Source organism: Xenopus tropicalis, chromosome 3 (assembly GCF_000004195.4).
Source record: "Xenopus tropicalis strain Nigerian chromosome 3, UCB_Xtro_10.0, whole genome shotgun sequence".
NCBI lineage: Eukaryota > Metazoa > Chordata > Amphibia > Anura > Pipidae > Xenopus > Xenopus tropicalis.
Window position 1 is genome coordinate 130,535,300 of NC_030679.2, and position 26,293 is coordinate 130,561,592.

General features: G+C 44.6%; 1 protein-coding gene across 2 annotated transcripts; it reads right to left on the reverse strand.

The window, feature by feature from the left end:
* Window positions 1-4,612: 4,612 nt before the first annotated feature.
* plat (plasminogen activator, tissue) lies at window positions 4,613-25,108 on the reverse strand. Of its 2 annotated transcripts, NM_001030403.2 has the most exons (15): window positions 25,065-25,108; window positions 20,177-20,245; window positions 14,819-14,902; window positions 14,122-14,164; window positions 13,678-13,809; window positions 12,380-12,490; window positions 12,050-12,224; window positions 11,119-11,210; window positions 9,285-9,453; window positions 8,851-8,936; window positions 8,563-8,758; window positions 7,822-7,958; window positions 7,080-7,220; window positions 5,928-6,076; window positions 4,613-5,452 (listed from the first exon to the last, which is right to left on the reverse strand). In NM_001030403.2, exons 2-15 carry the CDS (start codon window positions 20,183-20,185, stop codon window positions 5,294-5,296), a joined length of 1,683 nt encoding a protein of 560 aa, NP_001025574.2. In that variant the 5' UTR covers window positions 20,186-20,245; window positions 25,065-25,108; the 3' UTR covers window positions 4,613-5,293. The 2 variants fall into 2 exon arrangements, with proteins under 2 accessions (NP_001025574.2, XP_012814580.1); XM_012959126.3 differs by lacking the exon at window positions 25,065-25,108 and having other exon boundaries at window positions 20,177-20,306.
* Window positions 25,109-26,293: the final 1,185 nt, after the last annotated feature.

Consider the following 26,293-nt stretch of genomic DNA (forward strand, 5'->3'; position numbering starts at 1 on the left):
GCTACTGTCAACTGCACTAAGTCTTTGGAAGTGTATGCATATAGTATTGGGTCTATGTCTGAGAGAAGGAGAGAGAGTGTGTGTGTATAGTAGTGTATGTGTATGGTAGTGTATGTGTGTATATGGTTATATACGTCTTACACGGGTATCAGGGACATCCAAACTGCTTTTCCTTAGCTGCTGTTTTACCATAGCTCCTGGGAGCTGTAGTCCAACAAGAGCTGGAACCCTGCAGCTTAACCATCCCTGTTGCAAACAATGTTCATCAGGCCTGGTTTTGGGATATTAAAACTGGCCCTGGAATTTCAATAACACAGGGGCCCAAACAGCCCCAATAAATAGTGAGTGACTATGGCATCTTACAGCAGCCTCTCTGGCATTTGCCAGAACCCACAGATTGGTTAGTATATTGCCCACCAAGGCTGTACATGGGCACTCTGGGTTACAGACATGGTGGGCACTAGGAATTATACTTGGTATTGTTGGATGGATTTGTCTGACCAAAAGACGAGATCCAAAACTGTTTGAATTGGTTACTAAGTGGCTAATAAATGATATCCCAGCTGGGAGCGGGAGTTGCTGTGTGATATAGTAACCAGTTGGCCGCCCCACCCTGGAATTATGACTTTTGCACTCTGTCACTTCCCCTGGCACCGCCCTGGTATTGAGGTACTGTTCTACCAAAACCCTGTCTGTTTGAACTCTCAGTGTTCCTTTGCTGGCTCAGCTCTATATATATACATATACATATATATATATATATATATATACACCATATTGGGAGGCTAGGGCCCCTGCACTCCCATATGTACCACTGAGTTAAAGACCCACAGCATGTGAGGCAGGGGGTTGCTCATTTACTAGCGTAGGTACTAAATTGCTTCACTGCAGCATCCAATTAGAAAAATAAAGCAAGATGTGATTGGCTTCACCAGCCTAATATTGGTGCTGACACCACCATGGAAATTCAGGTTCAAATTCCTGTATTTGTTTCACTCAACACTGTGTTACTATAGGGTGAGCAGAGAGATGCAGGGCACAATAAGGACTTGTGTGGGTGGGGTATCAGGGTCTGTGGGTGTCAGGGGGGTACCCCTAAGCAAATAGCACAGACTGGACAGGATGAAAATCTTTATATACAGGAGCTGTAGGGTCAAACCAAGAGCCTGAGTCTGACTCAGTATAAACAATGAAAACCCTACACTCTTCCCCTACCTACACTTTGTAGCCCCCGCCGTACTGCTTGTATGGATTCAACCCTGATATCCCTGAACTGCATTTCCTGCCCTCCTCTCTCTGCTGCATTTATACTCATTCCATCCCCTCTTTATGAGGTGTTATACTGCTACCTCCTCTCCCCCCCCCCCCCACTCTGCTCTGCATGCCCCGGCCAAGACTCACAGTACAGCCTGGCATGTCAACTACACAACTGCCCAACCAGCCCTAATCTAAAGCACCGGGCCCTGGGAGCTCACAGCTTCCCTCTGGTATTTTCTAGAATTTACAGGTTGCCAGTCTAGGCCTGTATGCTCCTATCTACCCTCTCCGGCACTGCTCTTATACTCCTACACCCGGCACTGCTCTTATAACAATATAATGCAGCAAGGGCTTCCTTATCCAAGTAACTGAGCTTCAGAACAGGCAGGCCAGGCTGTTCCAGGGACTGCTGCAAGGTGCGTAGGAGGAATAGTGATTACCCATAATGATGTGCAATTGGATGCCTGGCTGGCAGCCAGCTGGCTACTTAGCCCCAATAGGAACCAATAATTAGACAGTGAAACTGAGGCAGGCAGGGGTGAATAGATGATATTTTTCATATTCTGTATATGTCACATTTCTTTTTTATGATGCCCTCAATGTGGGGGAGCTGGTTTGGGGCACCCCAGAAACAGCAGAATGTAAAGGTACCAAGGCAGGAGCAGTGTGTAAAGTGCATGGCAGGGAAATGCAGCAGCAGAACAAAGAGCTGGGGATATTGTGTGACGGGAGCTGAGTGATGGCATCAGTGGAACATTGTCCTTGGCAGTGCGTGTGACATTGGCATCAGCCCAGCAGGTTGGTATGATATGCCAGCAGGGGCTCAGGATCATGTGCCTTAATGGCAGGATTGTTGCTCCAGTGCTTGCAGAACTGCTTTCCTTTGTGATGGAGAGATTCTGCAAGTAGTAAGGTTGCGACAACCCCTGTAGCGCTGAAGGTTGTCCTTCCCTAACTGGTCAGCAAAAGAAATTTCACTGGGCAGTCAGAATAATTATAAAGCCTGAGAATGTAGCCCAAGAGTACAATGACAATGGCCTCAAATGAGAAAACCCTGATGAATGTAAATGTTTATCATGATGCAGCGTTGGCTGGGTCCTTAAAGATCCTAAGAGACTAAGGATGTGGCATTTGACTGCTGCAGGGCTATCTGGGCTATGGCACATGGGGCATTTGGCTGCTGCAGGGCTATCTGGGCTATGGCACATGGGGCATTTGGCTGCTGCAGGGCTATCTGGGCTATGGCACATGGGGCATTTGGCTGCTGCAGGGCTATCTGGGCTATGGCACATGGGGCATTTGGCTGCTGCAGGGCTATCTGGGCTATGGCACATGGGGCATTTGGCTGCTGCAGGGCTATCTGGGCTATGGCACATGGGGCATTTGGCTGCTGCAGGGCTATCTGGGCTATGGCACATGGGGCATTTGGCTAATGCAGGGCTATCTGGGCTATGGCACATGGGGCATTTGGCTGCTGCAGGGCTATCTGGGCTATGGCACCTGGGGCATTTGGCTGCTGCAGGGCTATCTGGGCTATGGCACCTGGGGCATTTGGCTGCTGCAGGGCTATCTGGGCTATGGCACATGGGGCATTTGGCTGCTGCAGGGCTATCTGGGCTATGGCACATGTAGCATTTGGCTGCTGCAGGGCTATCTGGGCTATGGCACATGTAGCATTTGGCTGCTGCAGGGCTATCTGGGCTATGGCACATGTAGCATTTGGCTGCTGCAGGGCTATCTGGGCTATGGCACATGTAGCATTTGGCTGCTGCAGGGCTATCTGGACTATGGCATTTGGCTGCCACTGTGCTCTTTGGCCTATGGTGCATGTTTTCTTTTAAATGCCTTGGTTTCACTTTCATCAACTCTCACAAATGGAACAATTGTAAAGTGGCTGTACCATCTATCTATCTGTTACAGTGGCCCTGCATGGCCACCATAAAGCAAAGGTGCCAACCTTTTGTACTCATCAGCCACATTCAAATACTAAATGTGTGGGGGGAACACAAGCATAAAAGCATGTTGGTTAACTGGTTCTGATTGGCTGGACAGTACAGTTGTGTCTCTGTGCCTCCAAGAATTGTGATTCCAGTAAGATGAGTTCCCCTATAGCCAGGCATATGGGGTGTGTTCAGACCAGGGATCCCCAATCTTTTTTAATTGTGAGCCACACTAAGATGTACCGTATATACTCGAGTATAAGCCGATCCGAATATAAGCCGAGGTACCTAATTTTACCTAAGAAATCTGGAAAAACTTATTGACTCGAGTATAAGCCTAGGGTGGGAAATGCAGCCGCTACTGCTAAGTTTTAATAATAAAAATAAATACCAATAAAATTACATTAATTGAGGCATCAGTGGGGTATATGTTTTTCAATATTTATTTCAAAGAAAAACAGTAAACTAGCTCTGTAAGCGCAGAAGAGGGTCAACAAAAACAATATGAGTACTACTCCACGCTCATTGCACATTGGCAAACTGGCAGCAGACCCAGTCCCGGAGGAATGTAAGGGGAAATAAGTATTGCTAGTGGGAGCCTAGGCCAGAGTACTGGAGGGTCTGGTTGCGGGGGGCCTAATTTGCACACAAAGGAGAGAGGGTACTATTCTAGAGGGACCCATGGCACCCGACTCGAGTATAAGCCGAGGGTGACTTTTTCAGCACATTTTGGGTGCTGAAAAACTAGGCTTATACTCGAGTATATACAGTAAAAGCCCAGTGTGGACTGCTGGCCTGCAGGAGGCTCTGATTGGAGTAAAACTGTGTCTCTGTGCTTCCAAAACTTGTTTCCAAGCCAGAAATGTAAAAATGGCCACCTACTTTGAGGCCACTGGGAGCAACATCCAAGGGGGAAATCAGTGGTTTAGGCAATACTCCTGTGACCTGGTCAAAGTGATGAGAAGCTGAACGGAACAATAGAAAGGTGACTGTAAACAAGTGGTCGATTTGATGGCTACTTGGCCCATATATGGCCAGCGCTGCAAATTGTGAGAAAGCTTGGACCACAGCTTGAAGGATCAGAAAAGCAGGAAGTGAAGAGGAACTGCATCTCATCATCACTTCCTCATCAGCTGATGCGCCATACAGTGGCCAACCGAATCCACGATATCCATGGTATTATGGTGGGCCCAAACTGGCAATGTGTGGATACTGGCAAATGCCAGGGGGGCTGCTATAGGGTCACTATTTATTGGGCCTCTGTGCACTTAAAATGCCAGGGCCTATTTTGAATCCCAGGCCCAGCCTGTATTACGGTACTGGCCACAGACTTGTACCAAAATCAGTGACTAGTGGTCACAAACTCTGTGTCTCCTTCCAAGAACAGAAGCCTTTATTCTCAGAGCCACATAATCTTTTTTCGTTAACAAAAACAAATATTTATTGCAAAATACAAGTTCAAGTCTGAGGCAATAACAAAATATTCACATTTAAATAATATTATAAACAAACATAGTATTGCAGTGTTAGAATATACAATATTAAATAGGGTTCACTCATTTTCGTGGCTTGAGATGTAACATTTAAATAGATTTAATATAAATAATGATTTTGCCGCGTGGCGGGAAGGAATAACGCTCTTTGGCTTCACCATTTTGGATGTGGAATAAGCCATGCTTAAGAGTTGCATAGTTTGTGAGGAGAGCCCCCTCCCTATACTGGGAATGTTGTCAGCTTATGGCTCTCCATTATGTCTCAGAGACACTGGTCACATGATTGGCTGCATCCTGTCATGTGATTACAGACATTGCCTTATACTAGAAATGGCTCCCTCTAGTGTTGGTGTGCCAGTCAGTGCAAAACAGATACATAATGTACAGCAGTTTATTTCACACCTACAGCCCTCAGCTATTGTAGGGGGGTTGGAATTTGAGGGAGGTTGCTGGGGGTTGCAGGTTACATACTGGCTAACCCTTACACACATACTGCACAAAGAGACGCAGCCAATGACCCTGAAGCAGTTGTGCAGGTAAGTGCTTCCCTTAGGGTTTTACACTCCAAAGTGGTTATTAATGTTCTATCAGATGTCCGTCCAATCAGATCCCCGTGTGTTCCCGTATCCAGTTTGTGTATCTGGTCACGCGGGTGTATACCCCAGGGGTGTCCTTCTTTCCACAACCAATACCCCAGCTCACTATGCCCATAAGGTGCATGCGTCCTTCATGTGGGCAGACAAGGGGCCCACCAGAGTCACCCTAAGGAGACAAAGGAAAGACAGTGTGACAAACAAGCACACCCAACTCCTCTTTATAAGCCCTATAAATATATATTTTTCCATCACTCTCCATATACGCTTCCTGTGACTACTCCTGCTATTCCAACACCACAATAATCCCTCCTTTTGTTTTATATAACCCCTCCCTATAACTCCTCCTATTGTTCCATATAACCCCACCCTATAACTCCTTCTATTGATCCATATAACCCCTCCCTATAACTTTTCCAATTGCTCCATATACCCCACCCTATAACTCCTCCTATTGATCCATATAACCCCTCCCTATAACTTTTCCAATTGCTCCATATACCCCACCCTATAACTCCTCCTATTGCTCCATATACCCCACCCTATAACTCCTCCTATTGCTCCATATAACCCCTTATGTAAGTTATGTAACAGCACATAGATAATCTATTGCATTCCCATTACTTCCTTTGCTGTACATTCACCTTGCAAGCATCATCCAGGTTCCGTGTGTCCCCAGCACACAACATGTTTTGTGTGACTTCCTGGTTAGAGAGACGCTCCGGGGTGCACATACTGTCAGGATACAGTCTCACGTGGCCCTCCTTCAGTTGCTCGGAGTACAACAGTGCCACTAAAGGGAGAAGGAGAGAAATGGCAGCTGAGTTATATGAACAGGGAGGGGTCCTTCATTAGTGCAAATACCCCGAGGAATGTTCACTATGATGATAAATACTATACAGTAGTGCAAATCCCCTGAGGAATATCCACTAGATGATAAATACTATATAGTAAGGGACCATTTATGAAGGGCCCAAACTTTGCAGACAATGAATAAGATCAATAATTGTTTCCCAACTGATATAAAGTCGGGATTTGCCTTCAACAAAATTGGTCTGTTTGTGCATTTAGCACCCTCTGGGTGATCCAATCATTGGCCCAGATTCCAAACATTTAGGTCAGCCTATACAGTATTTATCAAAGGGTAAAGTACAGTCAACACTGAGGAGAACTCTAAAAATCCTATGAGTAAATAGGGAGCTGTGGGGTTGTTTTCTTGGTCAGTCAGGAAAGCATCTTCTTTTGGTCTGGCAAAATGAGTGAATATACTCATATACAAATAGCTTGCCATCCGGAGTTATACTTCCTCTGTTATTACTTCTCCTTCTTTTTTTGTCTGCGTAAAGGGGACCCTATGGGCAATTATCTTTCTTCTCAATGTTGCTACCAGTTCTACCGCTTATGATTACACCCCCTAATCCAAGAACACGTTCAACATGCCATGCACTTGCTATCTTTAGTGGTGACTGGATTGTAGCAGAAGACTAAAGCTGGCCATACATGTTCAGATTTTAGTCTATGTTTTGTACGATTATATTGGTGTGTATATGGCCAGCTTAACACTAATAGGAGGTCTTACTATGGGAGAAGGATGATGAGAGAGAGGTTTATGGGAAGGAGAACATCATCTCTATCTAAAGACAAGCAAGCAGAAGTAAAAGCCCTTATACAACCAAGGAATACTGCAATGATGCAACATAAAGGTGAATAACTTAGAATGGAGTGAAATGTATCAATAAACTCTAGAAGGAAAAGCGGCAACATTTTGGAAGACAGAAGACTAAAAGGCCTCTTACATTCCTCATGCTTTCCATATCCAGATATCTCACACTCTGTCCAGTCTGGTAAGGTCAGTCCTGAATCAGGAATACACGCCGGCCGGGTGCTTTCTGTCTCCTTGGCGCAGGATCCGGATGTAGAATAAAGTTTGAGAAGAGCTTGGAAAACAAAGAGAAAGACATAAGATTGGGCAGGATGCTAGGGATACTAGTTACAGTACATGGTCTGGCTTGAAGAACTGGGATTTGGTTATAGAATTAACAGAGCTAAAGAAGGGATTTGTCAGTGGAAGAAACAAGATCTTCAGAAAGACAGAGAAGGGGAAACTCAGTGAGATTGAGGGATGTCTGATTGTATGGTATGGTAATTGTAACATACAAAAAATCTGCTGTGTTCAATGAAGTATGAGGGATACAAAGCTAGAGAAGCAAGGTTTGGCGCAAGAGAAACAAAATGTGGATATAAAGGGCCACAGATAAATGAATAAGGCATTAGCAATGAACAACTGCTGGGCATAACTTCAATAAAAACAGGGATGTCCACCCTTCAGATGTTACTATGTCCAACCTCTGCGGTTTGTAAGCCACTGGGAATTGTAGCTCAACAAAAATTAGATGCTGATCCCTGGCACAGCCATAAATACTGAAGACATATAATTTTACAGAAGAACAACAAAGGTTTGAATGATAATATAAGAAGTAGTGTGTGGTTATGGGGTGGGAAATAGATGAAATGTGACCCCCCTCCTCCCCTGCTCACCAATGTCATTATCGAAGGTGTTGGCATCAAACTCAGAATGGACATACAATTGTTCCACGGTGAATTTCTGCTCCTCATCGCCTGGCTCTCTCTGCATTGTCCTACCAAGTATTACTCGCAGTTGTTCTGCATTTGAGCTGTGGGGGGGGGGGGGGGGGGGGGGGCAAGAGTGCACAGAGTTATACTGTTATATTGCATGCTACTAGAACTCTTTAGCAAAATATAGTGCTTCCTAAATAGCAGCCACCAAGACTGGATCATATAAATAAGACAAAACACTAAAGGCTTTGAAGTTGTGCAAGATGGCACCTTGTTACGAAGCAACCGAGCATCTACTGGGTGTGTATACCATGTGTCTCAGTTACCTAATGTCAAGGCTGTGGTTAAACCATACTCATAAGCTCTCTTCTTATCCATGCTATCAACATCTCTTATCACTGAACCTTGGACATCAAGTTTTCTGGGGGACCCTAGAAGGTCCATTCCAACAATGGAGTTATCCATGTGCTGGTACCACTATAGTGCAGTGGTGCTGAATTACTGAGCAGCAGGATCATAGCCATACTAGAGAAGGCCAGTGTTCCTCAAATGTGACCTACATGCCCAGGTGGTAGTGCCTGACTTGCATCACATGATTGGCACATATTATATACCGTATGTTTTTAACTAACCAATAATAAACTCAAATTTTGCTATAAATGAACATGGGCAGGTTATAAAGGATAATGTACTTCTACTTACATCTCATTAAAGCAGTGAGCGGCACTGAGTACCCAGCAGCTGTGTATGAGTGTTCCCCCGCACAGGAAATGTTCCCCCGCAAAGCGCCTGGAAACATAAAAGATGGCCGCTTGCCAGGGGTGTGAGGTGATTTGTGTCCCTCTGCCCCCTTTTATCTTGAACTGAGGCACCTGAGGGCGGCGAGTACCGCAAGTGGCTGCAAAGCACAAAGAGAAGCAAATATATATTTACCCCTGCAAAGGGCACCATAATATTAACCCCTTAACAACTGTTCTCGGTGTTACTCACAGCATTGGGGGACATCACAGTATTCCCAGGCTGTCTCCGAACCTTTCATTATGTGACACCAGGGACGACTATCATTATCTGGGTTTCTGGAAGGAAGAGAAGAGCAGACACTATAAACACATACAAGGAAAAGAGAACACTGGCACAGGCATAATGCAGGGAGAGAAGCTGGCACTCTAATAAAGGTACAGTGAAGGGAGACACACTTACACTGTAATTAAAGCACAATAGAGGAATCATACAGGCACAATATAGGTCAATGAGGTGATACTCTGCTAAAGGCAATATGAAAGGAAAAAGAGCGACACTCTAATGCAGACACGATCCAAGGAAAAGAGCTGGTACAGGGTGAATGGATGTTACTCCACTACATCTATATTTGGGGGCCAGTCTTCAAGGGCTGTCCCCATAAGGCCCCATCATTCTATACTCACCTGCAGTAGTTATGGCTCCCCATCCCCAAACTGCGCGCTTGGCTTTTCCAGGCTGTGTATGTTCTATGCCGCACTAAAGGCGAGTCCCAGCGCAGGCAGGCTGCTCCAGACATGGCGATGTTGTGATTTCCACGGTACGTTGTTCCACGGCCGGAATAACAAGACAGGGCTGCAGGTGAGAGTTATAGTATTAGGTTGTGTTTCTCTTCTAGGACAGACTTCTGCACATTCATTATACACCCTGAGACTCCTTCCTGACATGGATGGAAGCAGGGATGCCTTTAGTATCCAAGGCTATTGTGATACTAATATATACAGTTAGTATGGTGTATACAGTATGGTTTATGTATGTGAGTGTATAGATAGGTCTGTATGTGAGTGGATAGATAGGTCAGTATGGGTCTGTATGTGAGTGGATAGATAGGTCAGTATGGGTCTGTATGTGAGTGTATAGATAGGTCAGTATGGGTCTGTATGTGAGTGGATAGATAGGTCAGTATGGGTCTGTATGTGAGTGGATAGGTCAGTATGGGTCTGTATGTGAGTGTATAGATAGGTCAGTATGGGTCTGTATGTGAGTGGATAGATAGGTCAGTATGGATCTGTATGTGAGTGGATAGATAGGTCAGTATGGGTCTGTATGTGAGTGGATAGATAGGTCAGTGTGGGTCTGTATGTGAGTGTATAGATAGGTCAGTGTGGGTCTGTATGTGAGTGGATAGATAGGTCAGTGTGGGTCTGTATGTGAGTGGATAGATAGGTCAGTATGGGTCTGTATGTGAGTGGATAGGTCAGTATGGGTCTGTATGTGAGTGTACAGATAGGTCAGTATGGGTCTGTATGTGAGTGGATAGATAGGTCAGTGTGGGTCTGTATGTGAGTGGATAGGTCAGTATGGGTCTGTATGTGAGTGGATAGATAGGTCAGTATGGGTCTGTATGTGAGTGGATAGATAGGTCAGTATGGGTCTGTATGTGAGTATATAGATAGGTCAGTATGGGTCTGTATGTGAGTGGATAGATAGGTCAGTATGGGTCTGTATGTGAGTATATAGATAGGTCAGTATGGGTCTGTATGTGAGTGGATAGATAGGTCAGTATGGGTCTGTATGTGAGTGGATAGATAGGTCAGTATGGGTCTGTATGTGAGTGGATAGATAGGTCAGTATGGGTGTGCGGGTGCTGGGTTTACTTGGAAGGGTTGACCTTGATGGACTCTGGTCATTTTTCAACCCTATGTAACTATGTACCCATACTGTTGATGATTTATGTCATCACTTCAGCTGGGGACATATAGGAATAACAGGCATATAGGTGTCCAACATTATTAAGCCACGTGTATGGTAGGCTAGTGTATGTGCTTGGGAATTTAGCAGCAAACGGGCCCCCTTGGGGAGACACATATGTAAAAGTATAGGATCTGGCAGACAACTGAAGAGTTATAATTCTCCTCCTCAGACATGGGCCTGACCTGATCTACTTATCTTACAGTTCCATAGTCCTATCACTAGGGGGCAGTAAAGCAATATGCAATACAAGACAGCTGGCACCATATTAAATTGCTATTGTTTGGATCTCACAAGTTCCCTTTCCTGGTCGCTTCTTTTGATTCCCAGTCCAAAAGGTGCACCTATGCATTTTTATTTTGTGTAAGTAAAAACATTACTGCCTACATATTCACATGCTGGCGAGCTGACCACTAAGCATTTCAGATGGCTGCTGCAGCCTCCAGTGGTATCTGTGCAGCCTTGTAACAGTCGTGTGATGTTTTGCACAATAGCAAAGCAGCACAATAAATACATGTCTGTGCAAGAGCACCCTCTCCTGGTACTTACAGGCATTGCAGGGCTTAAGAGTGCAGTACTCCCATTTATACCGCCCATCTTTGAAGATATGGCACCAAGGCTTAGAATCCCCGTCAGGGTTCCTAAAGGAGGAAAACACCAATATTTAACAACCTGTAAAGTATAATTATTCCTCCTGTGATAGCTCCCTTCCACCCTTTCATGACACCAGATCTTTGCACATATTTCACACACCCAATCCATGTTTTATATACAAAACTTGCTACTGACACAGTGACACAGCACAGACCATTTATAACAGGGAGAACACTTTGTTTGCCAAAACAGCAAGAATTGTGGGAGAGAAGTCCAATTTTGCTTTAAAATTACATTTTACCTTCATTTTTTTTACAGTGGCGTAACCAGATGTTACTTGGCCCCAAAACAAACTTCCGAAATGACTAAATTGCAAACATTTCAGACCCCCCTGTTGCCAGCCCTGCTCACTGCCCTAGTGGGAAACCTTGCACTACTCTGGGGGACACCAACAAGAGCCTTGGCTCCTGTCCAGGCTGTGCTATAGATTGTAAGCTCATTTGGGCAGGGCTCTCTTCACCTTTTGTATAAGTTATTGATTGCTTTATATGTTACTCTGTATGTCCAATGTATAAAACCCACTTATTGTACAGCGCTGCGGAATATGTTGGCGCTTTATAAATAAAAGTTAATAATAATAATAATAATAATATAACTCCCAATAGCTGATTATCTGCTTTCCTACTTTCTGTATGCAGTCGGGCAGATGACAAATACACCCAGCAATATGAATAATCATAAAAGCCTACAGACTCCATAAGCATGCTGTGAGCCATAACAATCCCTTGAACAGCCACAAGTGGCCCATGGGCCTCTAGTCCAAGAGCTTAGTTCTTGAAGGAAGATTAGAATTACCCCCGACACACAAGCAAGCCCATTAATTTACCTGCAGTAGTTGTGGTTGCCCAGGCCCAGTGACAGAGCATCCTTGTGTTTTGCTTTGTATCTCTGCCCACTCAGCGACTCGGAATTCCAGTTTATACAAACGGCACCACTGTGTGTCTCATGTTGTGTCCCTCTGTAGGTGGCGCCATTGCCTTCGTAGCATGTCTCCTTTGTGTCTGCAGGGCAATGTACAGATGTTTACTGTATATACCATGATATGTGCATCATCTGTGTGCAGAGATACCGCAGCCTGCTCACTGAGATACTCAGCACAATTATACGGTGCAACCTAGGCATAACTGGTGGTAACATAATGAATGCCTTTACCTACCTGTCTCACAGTGCTCTCCTTTAAACCCACTTGGGCAGCGGCATAGGTGGTGGGTCGAGTACACAGCCTGCTGGCAGCGCCCGCCATTGTAACACTTCTGTTCTGCACAATCTGTGTGAGATAATGGGAATGTGTGAGTAGCCTTGTGCCCACCTGTTACTCTGCCCTTTGCTCAGCTGGTAAGTACCTACCCTGTAGGTAAGGTGAGTGCCCCCTGAATGTGTTGGTTCATGTGTTACCTGTATTCCTAGTGATGACTGCATTATAATACACAACACCCATAATATATGATTATAAATAACGCTCAGTGATGTCATCAGTTATAATCAGCGGTAATTGACATCACGAGTGTCACCTAACTCACTGGAGCTGGTGTATTATAATAAATAATATACCCTCTAATATGAACTGAATGGATATTAGAGGTCATTTTGTAGTAGGAAAGATAAAAAATCCCTTTTAGGGTGGCAATAGGTTAGTCTACCCCCACACATGCTGCAGTAAACCAAATTGTAAACCTTTTGATCCGGGTTGGTGCCCCTTTTCTATAAAACTTGGAGCGGCATCGGGTATTTGGCAGGACAGCGTAAGCCCGTGCCGTGCCCCCCAGTAATGTACCCTTTGGGCATCGCAGGGCCAAAGTTACATTTTGCTCACTTGGGGGTGTCAATAAAATGGGCACCTCCATTGATTTGATCATTTCTTGTCCTTTAAAGGGAATGTTTACTTTTACCAAAGCCCTGTCAATATAGGCAGCCTGGCCAAAATAAACATTTTTTTCTAACAACTGAATCACTTGTTTCAATAATAATAGTAAGCAAAGAGAGCATTTAACCAATTACTGGGTTCAGGCCATCTCTCTGTGGGTGTGGGGGGGCACCGACCCCATTCTACAGTACACTGATGCACAATTTGGCACCAGGAGCAGCCAGGGCAGTGTATTTTTTAGTACTCACTCATTTGTATGGCATAAATCCTATTGGCTGTAGCCCTATCCTGACTGCTGTTTTCTGCTCCCAAACTCTGTATCGGTAGCAAACCCTGATGACTGATTGGCTTGCTAATGTAATGGCCACCTGCAATTTATGTAAATACATTACTGCTTTGCGTAAGGTGAACATCCGCTTTAATAGCTTTTGGCCTGCTGCTTAATGCTTTTATATATCATTAAACTCTATGATTTCTAATATCCTATTTTATAGTGGAGGCTCATTATTCCTTATATATTTGGCAATATAAAGCCCAGGTTCGTCTCCGATGATTCTAAATCTGTCACCTGAATGTAACCCCTTTTTCACCTGTAACGGGCACACTATGGCATCGAGACAGTCCATTGTCGCAGCGGCAGAACTCGGTCCGTTTGCCTGCTGGGCGCAGCCAGGTATCCCCCAATTTATAGATCCTCCCAGATGAGCGCTCCACACACAGAGCTGCAGATAGAGACGATGAATTAATAATAATCAGCCCTGCAGCAGTAGGGTTTCAGGCTAGAACTTCAGAAAGGAAGCTACTGAGACCAAGCTAAAATGGCAGCTGCTATCTTCAGCAAACAGAGGGAGCTTCTAGGGCAGTTTACTCAGGTATGGTAATGCTTTATGCTGAATAAATATAGTGTTCTAGGCACTAATGTGGCTAATCTATTGGTAGTACAATGCCAAAATGCCCCTCCTTCTCCTTGAACACCTCCTCTCCCATGGTAGCGTGTAGCCTGTACAGAAGAGGAAGGATGAAGTGATACTCACATTTATAAGATCTTGTTCCTCTCTTCCAACGCGGATGAAACCCCTTAAATTATAAAAAAAAGAACAAAATTAAGAAGTGAAAAAGCCAAGAGGAACTTGGCACATGAATGTGCTAACCACAGAACGGACAGTATGATCAATTAAAGGCATATTATAGCAGTAAACGTTTTATATGGATTGTTTAGCCATGCAGCATTGTGGCCATGATTCCAAGATATGCAAGTTATAGGTCAGTGTTCCGTGAATTATGGTACCGACAATTAGATTTCCTATTTAGTGTCAATGGCACCAGTATAGAAGCTCCCAGTTAGAGGTTCCTGCACTAACTGTTTGTGTTTTACTGACCATTTATAGCAATATTCTATTTTTTAAGTTCTCCAATGCTGCCATATTGCAGGGTTCTCCACTGGCTGGTTAATCTGGGTGATATTGTTCAGAGCCCCTGTAAGGTCTAGGTTCATTTAGAACCGCTGCATAACCCTGATATTTATTTTGGGACAAAGAGAACTTATGAATCCATTGAGCCACCAAATTGGTTCATGCCTGGATCCATTGTAAGGAATAATGGGGTGCAGCTGTGGCCGTTGGCTCTCGTGAACTGTTTCTAATATTAGTTCAAGCATGTATAATAGCTAACATTTAGCAAAGTTATGTCCTTGTCAGCTCTTCTTAACCCTTCTCTGTCAGCTCTTCTTACCTCATGGCTGGAAGACACAACACCAGCAAGAAACATAATGAATAAGAACATCATGGTGCAACGTCCATACAGGGTTCTGTTAACCTGCAAAGATATGAGCAAACGGTAAGAAATAAGAATTTATGAAATTTCCAAGTCCAGATCAGTGTTGTCCAATCAGCTCATAGAATAGTGATGCCTTTTGTGGGTTTTTTTGTTCAAAAGCGCATGTGAGCACCTTATCTTTATAACCTCAGACCTAAGTATGGCGTTTGGCCCACTAATTAAAGCAGTCAATCATATAATGCTTATTTAGTTTCCATGAGGAGTCCAGTCCTGTCTTTGGGAAGTCTACATTTGGCTTCCCTTGAGAAAAAGGAAAAGGTTGTTCTGAGACAAACTAAGTCCAAGTCAGGCAAGAGGATCCAGTGAAAGGTTAGGTTTCCCAGCTGAAGTGCTGTAGCTGCAGTATAAGGACAAGGCCCTATGTACCACTGGGGAGATTCAGTGCTGTTAGGACTTTCCTGGGAGACCTGCCAGAATAGGGGAGCCAAGTGCTAGGAGTATGGATCAAAGCTGAGCATGAGAGGTGCTTAGTCTCCTGTTAGTGGTAGAATAAATGTCTTTAAGATTGAAGTGCCTGCAGGAGAAACACCAGTTTCAGCCTGTGGTTTGGCAGATTTTCAATCCATTTGTAATTAAAATGAGACATGCCCCAGCTTCCTCTCATCTTATAGAGATGGATAATAATAGCACTTTGTATGAGCTCAGTGGGAGAACACAAAGTCAACGGAAATATGCGCGAGCATATTAAAGATACAGTCCCATTTAGAATGATGCTTGTACTTCCAGAGAAGACGTGCCCAAAGCTTGGCTTTGCCTCCTGGCATTTCAAGTACACAGAGGCCCAAACAGCCCCCCACCAACCCACTAACTAGTGACTGTCTATGGCATCTTACAGCAGCCCCTCTGGATTGCCAGTCCGGGCCTGCTGTACATACACTGCCCTAAGTGTACTGTATAGTGATGGAGCAAAGTTAATTGCCAGTCTGGGCCTGGAGGCTTCAACACCTTAGGAGACTTGAGCCGGAGGCCCATACTTTAGTGCTGCAGTTGGGTATCTTTGCTTCCCTACATAGTATATAGACATTAGGGTTCATTTACCTCTGCAGACACAGTGCACAACTTGCAATTTGCCGCCTACATTATGCCCGTAATGACAAATGAATTCTGGGAAAGAAAGATGCATTGTGCAGTCTTTTCTACCAAGTTAGTTTCTCTATACTTAAGCACTATATACCCGCATCCTTAGCACCAGGTTCCCCCTAACATTACCAGGAAATAATTTTATATTACAAAACAGGCAGTGTTCATACGGTATTCTGGGTCAGTGCAGAATTCCCCGTGTTCTGTTTACTGTTCCCCTATTAATGCACAAAATGAGTCAAGTGTCCGCTACTTTCTCACGCAAGGAAAACTCTCATTATTTCCTTTAACAAACTGCATGTCTGAATGATTGAATTGTAACTATTTTATTCTTGCTTTTCCCCAACATTTCTGAAGGTGTTATTGACTTAGATTGCAATCTTTTAGTCCTCCAGTAATGTCATATTTTGCTTACAAGATGGCAGCAAGGGCTTGTAGTTGAGGGACAATCCCTACTGTTATTGTTGGCGTAGTAAGAGATGTATGGAAATGATACTATATGGGGTATAGCTGCAGCAAAACCAGCCACAAAATGTCTTTAAAGTATTTATACCAATCCATTGACCCTCCCCCAATTTTAAACAGCCAATAACAGAATTGGTTCAATGTCCTATCAGATTGCCACAGATGAATAAGAAAGGATATGGAAAGAGATGCAGACTATGGGAGTTTTGTACAAGGCTGAATCTGCATGCAGAAACAGAAACACCCTACATTTATCCATCTATCTCAGACTTATTTATACAAAGGAAAGGGAAAGTGGACCACAGTTTTCAGTCTTGGAAGTTGGTCTAAGAATTTAGTGCAGAAGCCCTGCAGAACTCATAAAGCAGCCCAATATATAGTACAACTGAGTAGCTACAGTTTGGCTCCAATCAGAAGCAGTTGTCATTCCTGCCCCGCAGCACTGGGGTTTTGTGGGCTATTCTCACTTGTACAGGGGCTAAATAGGACTTGGATGCTCCCAATGCTTGTGTGGGTCACCTCCCATTCTCCAAAACCAGTCCAACATACAGTACAACTCAGTAGCTGCTGTTCAACTACAACTGGCAGCAGTTCCTGCCCTGCAGCACAGGGGTATTGTGCTCTATTCTCACTCATACACTGCCTGTATAGAACTTGGATGCTCCCAATGCTTGTGTGGGTCTCCTCCCACGCTTTAAAACATTTTGCTAGCCTTCTATAAATCTGACCCCAGTGTGAATGTCTGCGGCTATCAAATTAGACTGTAAGCCCCACTGGGGGACTGACACAGAAGTCATTCTCTCTGTAAACTGTTTTGCTCTGTATCAATATCAAAAATGCTAATTCCCAGCATCTGAACTTGGGTTATGGGAAATCGGGTGAAGTAGAACAGCTGGAATCTTACTTTGGACTCATCCTATGAGCAGTAGTTTGAGGGCAGTGAAGGAGAGCCGTCCAACATTGACATCAGCAGTTGGCCAGATCCACCAATCAGAACATCAGCCCATCCACATTTCCCAGCAATATGTGTTATGAATACTGTAGGGTCTGGATTTGCACTTGGCCTTTAAATGAACCCTTTCCATGCTGGCTTTCCATTTGTCCTACATCAATGTAAGCCAAAGAGAAACCGGGGGCTGTAGAATGTATGGCATTAACACTGATACTTCCATCCCCTCGCAGCAGATTCTAAAGTGGGCAGCACTGCAGGGGTTAAGAGTGAAGTCCCTTAGCAATAGATACAAACCAGCAGGGCCCAAGCTTGCCCTGTTAACTGAATAAGAGGTCATTCTGCATTCAGACACTCAGCACTTTCTGAGACTATGGGAACATTCAGATCAATCAGCTTAAGGCGAATTCTAGCACTGACTGCAGTAACCCTGCCTGTCTGCTATGAGCCATTCTAACTGCCAGCAAACTCAGCACTGCCACATCATGTCCTCATAATGTCCTCATAAAGCCCCCATAAAGCCCTGCCAGCCCACTTTATCAGAAGCCATCCTGGCATGGTTGGTGCAGGTACCTGCAGGCTATGTGGTGCATAAACCCAACCACAACTCTCTGCAGCACTATCATAAGATATTGGCAACAGTGCAACACTGTATAAAGTAGCAGTGTCCAACTGAATGCAGCTCTCACCCAGCAGCAACCCTGTGTTCTCTAGGAAATGTTATTCAGCAACCATTGAAGGGGTAAAAATTATACAGTCACCATCATACTTGCTTTACTACAAAACCCATCTCTCCCTACTATACCTGCTATTCCACAGCCCCAGTCCCTTCCCAGAGGCTATTATCCCCCCACTGCTACTATAGGCACCATCTCTCCCTACTATACCTGCTATCCCACAGCCCCAGTCCCTTCCCAGAGGCTATTATCCCCCCACTGCTACTATAGGCACCATCTCTCCCTACTATACCTGCTATCCCACAGCCCCAGTCCCTTCCCAGAGGCTATTATCCACCCACATCTCTCCCTATTATACCTGCTATCCCACAGCCACAGTCCCTTCCCAGAGGCTATTATCCCCCACTGCTACTATAGGCACCAACTCTCCCTACTATACCTGCTATCCCACAGCCACAGTCCCTTCCCAGAGGCTATTATCCCCCCACTGCTACTATAGGCACCATCTCTCCCTACTATACCTGCTATCCCACAGCCCCAGTCCCTTCCCAGAGGCTATTATCCACCCACATCTCTCCCTATTATACCTGCTATCCCACAGCCCCAGTCCCTTCCCAGAGGCTATTATCCCCCACTGCTACTATAGGCACCATCTCTCCCTACTATACCTGCTATCCCACAGCCACAGTCCCTTCCCAGAGGCTATTATTCCACTGCTACTATAGGCACCATCTCTCCCTACTATACCTGCTATCCCACAGCCCCAGTCCCTTCCCAGAGGCTATTATCCCCCCACTGCTACTATAGGCACCATCTCTCCCTACTATACCTGCTATCCCACAGCCACAGTCCCTTCCCAGAGGCTATTATCACCCCACTGCTACTATTGGCACCATCTCTCCCTACTATACCTGCTATCCCACAGCCCCAGTCCCTTCCCAGAGGCTATTATCCCCCCACTGCTACTATAGGCACCATCTCTCCCTACTATACCTGCTATCCCACAGCCCCAGTCCCTTCCCAGAGGCTATTATCCCCCCACTGCTACTATAGGCACCATCTCTCCCTACTATACCTGCTATCCCACAGCCCCAGTCCCTTCCCAGAGGCTATTATCCCACTGCTACTATTGGCACCATCTCTCCCTACTATACCTGCTATCCCACAGCCCCTGTCCCTTCCCAGAGGCTATTATCCCCCCACTGCTACTATAGGCACCATCTCTCCCTACTATACCTGCTATCCCACAGCCACAGTCCCTTCCCAGAGGCTATTATCCCACTGCTACTATAGGCACCATCTCTCCCTACTATACCTGCTATCCCACAGCCACAGTCCCTTCCCAGAGGCTATTATCCCCCCACTGCTACTATAGGCACCATCTCTCCCTAATATACCTGCTATCCCACAGCCACAGTCCCTTCCCAGAGGCTATTATCCCACTGCTACTATAGGCACCATCTCTCCCTACTATACCTGCTATCCCACAGCCCCAGTCCCTTCCCAGAGGCTATTATCCCCCCACTGCTACTATAGGCACCATCTCTCCCTACTATACCTGCTATCCCACAGCCACAGTCCCTTCCCAGAGGCTATTATCCCCCCACTGCTACTATAGGCACCATCTCTCCCTAATATACCTGCTATCCCACAGCCACAGTCCCTTCCCAGACGCTATTATCCCACTGCTACTATAGGCACCATCTCTCCCTACTATACCTGCTATCCCACAGCCACAGTCCCTTCCCAGAGGCTATTATCCCCACCGCTAATATGAGTTCTGCTGTGCCTGCATAGTAATGAGGTACATTTGTGGTGCATTAAAACACTTTGCTCTACTAACCAATAACTGCTGCTCTGCGCAGCCCCTCAACTTTTAGTTATTAATCTGCAATGGAATATATCAAAAAGCAAAACTTGATCCAGATAAGGTTCATAATTAGCAACAAATTGCTGTGGGAAACCCACTGTACATCAGATAACAACCCAGCACTATGTGTCTCAGCTGCAGCCACAAATCCACATTAGGTTACATAGGAGGCAGCCCCTGGCCACCAGGACTGAAGCCGTGCGTCCACTTACCTCTGCCATTGCTCTGCACTTGGGATGAGCAGCTGATGGCTTTGTATTCTCAGCTCGGACCACAAGCAGCTGCAGGGAGAGAAGGGGAAACATAACTAAAGCGTTAGTCAGCTTTGTGTCAGACACATACAGAAGGGGGAGAGGGATGCAGGGCGGAGTGAAAGGGAGGACTGTAGGAGGGAGAGATGAAAATATAATGAGGAACCTTGGCACAGGGGGTGAGGACATAATAAGGAATGCATGTAAAGTAAATAAAAAGGAATAATTGTTAGTGTTATCACAAATATAGAGTGCAGTGCATTGGGGCAACAAAAACACAGATATAAGGGCTCATTTGGGCACAAGTGCAAGAGTTATGAGGCTCCCATGCACTGAGCCCATGGGATTTGCTGCTGGCACTTTGCTCTGGATTAAAACTCTGGTGCAAGGTGCAGAGCCCAAAGTAGCCCTATACTTAACACCTACAGTAGACAAGTGGTAAGTACAGTACTCCTTAGCACCTTCCACCTATTATCTGAATGACATACAATCTAGGGGCAACCACATTTCCCCTCATAAACACAGCACTGCTGTACATTGCCAACACTTTTTGTCTGCTTTTTTTGTGCAATGAAGAAGAATCTGTGCCATCTTGCCCTTTATTTAATAACCATTCCTACCAATAAGTTATCTAATATTTCCAAGATCAAAGTATCTCCTAGAATGTTCTTCTTCAGTCTGTATCCACTGCCCCTCAGTTTCATAATAAATGAACCCACCATGGCATATACCATATACCAACTTGTGGTTCTCCTATAACGCAACATCATCACAATATGTATTGTTGGAAGGATATAAGCTAAATAGAAGAGAATAAGGAAAAGTTACCGTTTAATGCACCCACCCCTTGCCTAGTTTGCTGCATTGGGACCAGGCATCTGTGATTCAGGAATGTCCCCCATTGTGAGTGTGCATTGTAGCACCTAAACCACAAGCAAATCATTGCCTGCAGGCGCTGTAACCATAACACTCCAGGAGACCATCACGTGGACATAGCCTATAGTTAGACAATCTTTCAGGAATTTCATTACTACCCCCCCCCCCCCCCCCCCCCATTTAGTCTATTATCGCAAAGAAATCCAGCACCATAAATCTACGACAGAATATGTTAGGGAGAGCCATATCCAGACTGCATATATGGAGAAATCAGTATCAATTGCACATTAATACAGGCCTGAAACTGTGTATTAAGTATCTTCATGTTTTGGTGTAACTTGTGAGGGCCCTGGGCCAGGATTATAAAGCAATGGGATCAGCAAAGACATTTCTAAATGTTTCATTTTTTCACTTTACTGCTTACTTTTAAGGGTGAAGACACACGGAGCTACTTAGTAGCAACTACTTGTCACAGCAGCTAAACACCTGAAAATCCCCTGCCATAGACAATACAGAGAATTGCCTCTGCTAAAACACACGTAGAGACAATTATCAGCATTGTCTATTTTAGTAGCCACAACAAGTAGCTGCTACTAGTAGCTCTGTGTATCTTCATCCTAAAGGGATAGTGCCATTAGAATAAGCCATGCCCAATACCTGAAACCAGTGTGTAATACTGTGTCATGTAGTGACATTCTAACACACTGTGCACCTCATTGCTCAATAGCTTACAGTCACTGTTTCTGTGAGTATCAAAGCTTACTTCCTTTCGGGCAAGCAACAACTGTCCTGTCTTGATTTATGGCAAGGGTTCTAGCCCCAGGCCTTAATGGGACCCAGCCAAGGACAATTCTCATCAGCCCTTTCTTATTCCCACTATAGTCCTATATGACACCTGGAGGTCAGGACAACTAGTTCAACAGTAAGGATCTGCTCCCTCCTGTCGTCACTGTCAAACTTATATCTTTGGTCAAATTCAATCCGCACACAACAGAACACAACATTTTGATTATTTCTACTGAGTAGCAGCATTCCAATTGTTGGAAAATGCCAAAGGTCACTTCCTATTGCCTTCCATGGAAAGCCTTTCAGCAGGAGCCAAAGATGGGGTGCCAGCCAGATCTGCACCCTTCAATGGAAAGAGCAACACCGTGTTATTTCTATTTTACCATTCAGTCAGTACAGAACAAAATGTGTGATCATTTCCATCTAAGTCTAAATTAAAGTCAGACTAATAATCTTACATCTGGATCTGATCTCTAAGTCTAGAAACAGGATCACGCACACCACAGACAGCTTGGGAGCCAAAGCTCTTGTGAAGTTTGGGTACCCTGATATGGTCCAGGATTGGTTTCTTGCCTTTTAAACTAATGCCAATCAGAATCTAAAGACTTAAGGTGCCCATACACACCTACGGGTGGGCGATATTAGGGAACATGTAGGCTAATTCGATCGTTTGGCCCTGGGGCCAAACAATCAAATTATAAAGGCGGCAATGGGGCAGTCGGTTCGGGGACCCCATCAACGAGCTGATGCGGTCCCCGATCCGACTAAATCTTTTTACCTGCCCGATCAATATCTGCCCAATTTCAGGCCAGATATCGGTCGGGCAGGCCAGTCGTTGCTGCCCCTACACAGACCGATAAGCTGCCGAATCAGTCTGAGGGACCGATATCAGCAGCTACAATCGGCCCGTGTATGGGGACCTTTAAGTAACCTGGAGCCAATCAGAGCATTCGAATGCTCATAATCCAACAAAAGCAACTACAAATGCCAAACTAAATTGTAAAACATATCTGTACCCATTCCCGTGTCTTATATCAGAGTTGTTTCTGGCAGCATTCATCCTATAATAATATTTACCATGAAGAAGGCTTTATCTTGTGCATTGCCTGCCATGTGTGTGATCTTTCTCTGCAGCATTAGGGGTTATCTTATCCTCGCACAAGGGTTATCTGCAAACAGCTCCCAAGAGCACAAATATGCACCAACGCGTCCCACGTAGATAACTACACTAAATATTTACACTATCCCACTCAGTCAACAACCAACATAAAAAGGGAAATATATTTTTGTACGTTAAAATGAAACGTTTGCACAAAACACAAATATTTTCCCAGTCCAGGGAGCAGTTACTAAGCTAATGCAGGACAGGAAGGCAACTCATATGCCCCGTAATATTAGCTAATACTATAGCGTGTTGTAACAGTTCTGACATGTTAAAAATAATTTTAAAAAATCAGCATCTCTCCAGCACTCAGTCCCTTCTACTAAAAGCAAAAGGGGGTTATGTAATAAAAAGCACTAACTTTGCCCAGGAGCATTCACCCATAGCAGCCAATCAGCAGGTAGCATTTACTGGTCACCTGTTAAAAAGCAAACATCCTATTGGTTGAGATTGGTTACTGCTCCTAGGCAAACTTTGTGCCTTTTATTACATATAGAGCTAAGTGACTTCTCCACAGAGAACACAAGATACTGAGGCAGATCCCTTGCTTCTAGATCTTCTCTTAGGGAATATCTCTTTTACTTTATTTTCTTCACAAATGCTTATTTTCAGCCTGCAAAGCCACTTTAACTTGTATATTTCTATTAAATAAAATTAAATTAAATACCTACAAGAATCGGCCAGTGTATGCTTTAGTCATGGCTGGCAGGCAACACACAGCAAGTTACAACAGTAACTGTAACTTCCACCAGTCTCTGGAAGCCAAAGGCTATTGGGGTGTGGTGCCTGTACTTTAAACTTCCAAGGGGCTACAGTAATGGCTGGTTTCCTCCAGGTCTGGTAACCACTACAGATCGCCTTAGATCAAACAACAAGCAAGCAAGAGGAATGCCCACGGAGTCTGCCAGAGTACACAGAAATGGCACAAAGAAGATGTCTGATATTGTATTTAAAATAGACGTTGTAGGGCATATTATGGTGAGAATGCGGGATTAGGAGTTTATTTTCACATATATAAACTGTGGGGCCTTACAGGAGGATTACATATAGTTGATAGGGGACGCAGTCTGAAGGACAGGGAAAGATTTGTGGGTGAGTTCTCATTTGCCTGGATACTGGAACTATGGCACTTTGCCTATTACGATCATGTTTCTGGAAGTCGTAAACTGACTTATAGACCAGAGAAAACCCATATTTTATAAATGGGATATACACTGGGGATCCCCCCATAAGCTGAGATACAGAGCAGAGAAAAGTCCTATTGTATAAATGGGATATACACTGGGGATCCCCCCATAAGCTGAGATACAGAGCAGAGAAAAGTCCTATTGTATAAATGGGATATACACTGGGGATCCCCCCATAAGCTGAGATACAGAGCAGAGAAAAGCCCTATTGTATAAATGGGATATACACTGGGGATCCCCCCATAAGCTGAGATACAGAGCAGAGAAAAGCCCTATTGTATAAATGGGATATACACTGGGGATCCCCATATAAACTGAGATACAGAGCAGAGAAAAGCCCTATTGTATAAATGGGATATACACTGGGGATCCCCCTATAAACTGAGATACAGAGCAGAGAAAAGCCCTATTGTATAAATGGGATATACACTGGGGATCCCCCTATAAACTGAGATACAGAGCAGAGAAAAGCCCTATTGTATAAATGGGATATACACTGGGGATCCCCCTATAAACTGAGATACAGAGCAGAGAAAAGCCCTATTGTATAAATGGGATATACACTGGGGATCCCCCTATAAACTGAGATACAGAGCAGAGAAAAGCCCTATTGTATAAATGGGATATACACTGGGGATTCCCCTATAAACTGAGATACAGAGCAGAGAAAAGCCCTATTGTATAAATGGGATATACACTGGGGATCCCCCTATAAACTGAGATACAGAGCAGGAAAAAGTAGTATATTTTACATTAATTCCCCATCACAGCACTGGATCTCAGAATACATTGTGTTCAGACGGCACCCATATTGTTTCATAAAAAGAAAATCTCTCACCTTGTGTCACCACAAAGAGGCTCAAGTTCCACGTAGTGTCCCTTCCTGAAATGAAGTGAGTGCAGCTATCACTCAGCTCCTTTATAAGGGAATTTAATGCAAGGGGTGGGTTACTTGGTATTTGTGTCAGTGGGAGATGAGGTCACAATTCCGTGATAAGGCAGATTTAATGAGTTCAAGAGCAAGTGACCTTTTTTTTTTTTCCACACTCTGAATTATTATTTCTATACCTCCCGCTGCTCACTTTCTCTTTCAATGAATAACCGGAAACCCCATGGCAAAAAATACAGGAAAATAACAGTGTCTGTCTCAAAATAATGGGCTCCAGGGCGTAGGGGAGGAAGAGAGGGTGGCAGAGTCTGGGCATTCAAGTGAAAATTGAGCCATAAAAATGGGGGTGGAGGTTGTAAAAAAGTGTGAAGAAGTGATATAGAGATAATGTGTGCAATAAAACAGGATCAGGATGGAGGGGAGGAAAAAAAGTGAAAGAAGGAAAAACAAACAGGACCCAGTGACTTGCAGAAAAGCATAGGCTGCTGCTTAGGGAGTCCAGCTGGGAGTAATTCTAAAGGATTATTACTGTTTGTCAAGCATTCCTTGGCACCGTGCTTCCATAAGGATTTGACTATGTAAAACTGTAGGGAAAAAAACTGCTGTTTAAAAAATGTAAAGGTCAATCTATAGATCCTATGGCAAAGGGTTGCCTTATGCCTTAATGCTACAAAAACAAGCATGTATTAACTTGGACCCTTTACTTGCCCATTAAACTCTTTGAAGGCTGGCAGGGCCCTTCTGATTAGAATTTAGCATTTGGCCTCAGAACATGAGCTGCAGACTCACTAAGCGCTGATGCATTGCAGCACTGGAGTCCTAGGTTCAATTCCAGACAGGGGTAAGGAGTTTGTATGCTCCCTATGTCTATGTGGGGTTTCTACTCTACTCCAGTTTCCTCCAACAACATACAGGCAGGCTAGCTGACTATAGTGAGAGTGATGGGGACATTAGATTGTAAGCTCTACTGGGGCAGAAACTAACTAATGTCACATGATGCATTTTCTTTGCCCTAAGAGCTCTGGCACATGGGGAAATTAGTCGCCCACAACAAATCTCCCTGTTTGCGGGCGATTTATATTTTCGCCGGTGGGACGGCATTTTGGGGAGATTAGTTGCCCGCGAACAGGGAGATTTGTCGCGGGCGACTAATCTCCCCGTGTGCCAGAGCCCTAAGT

Bases quoted from the DNA above. Each gene is read 5' to 3' on its own strand.
- plat (XM_012959126.3), bottom strand. From the start codon at position 20,269: ATGTTTCCCCTTCTCTCCCTGCAGCTGCTTGTGGTCCGAGCTGAGAAT. The intron at 8,759-8,850 runs GTGAGTAACACC...TGTGCTTTGCAG, and splicing joins CTGTGATGTCCCCCAATGCT to CCACTTGCGGTACTCGCCGC. The intron at 7,959-8,562 runs GTAAGTAGAAGT...CCCCCCCCACAG, and splicing joins GCTCACTGCTTTAATGAGAT to CTCAAATGCAGAACAACTGC.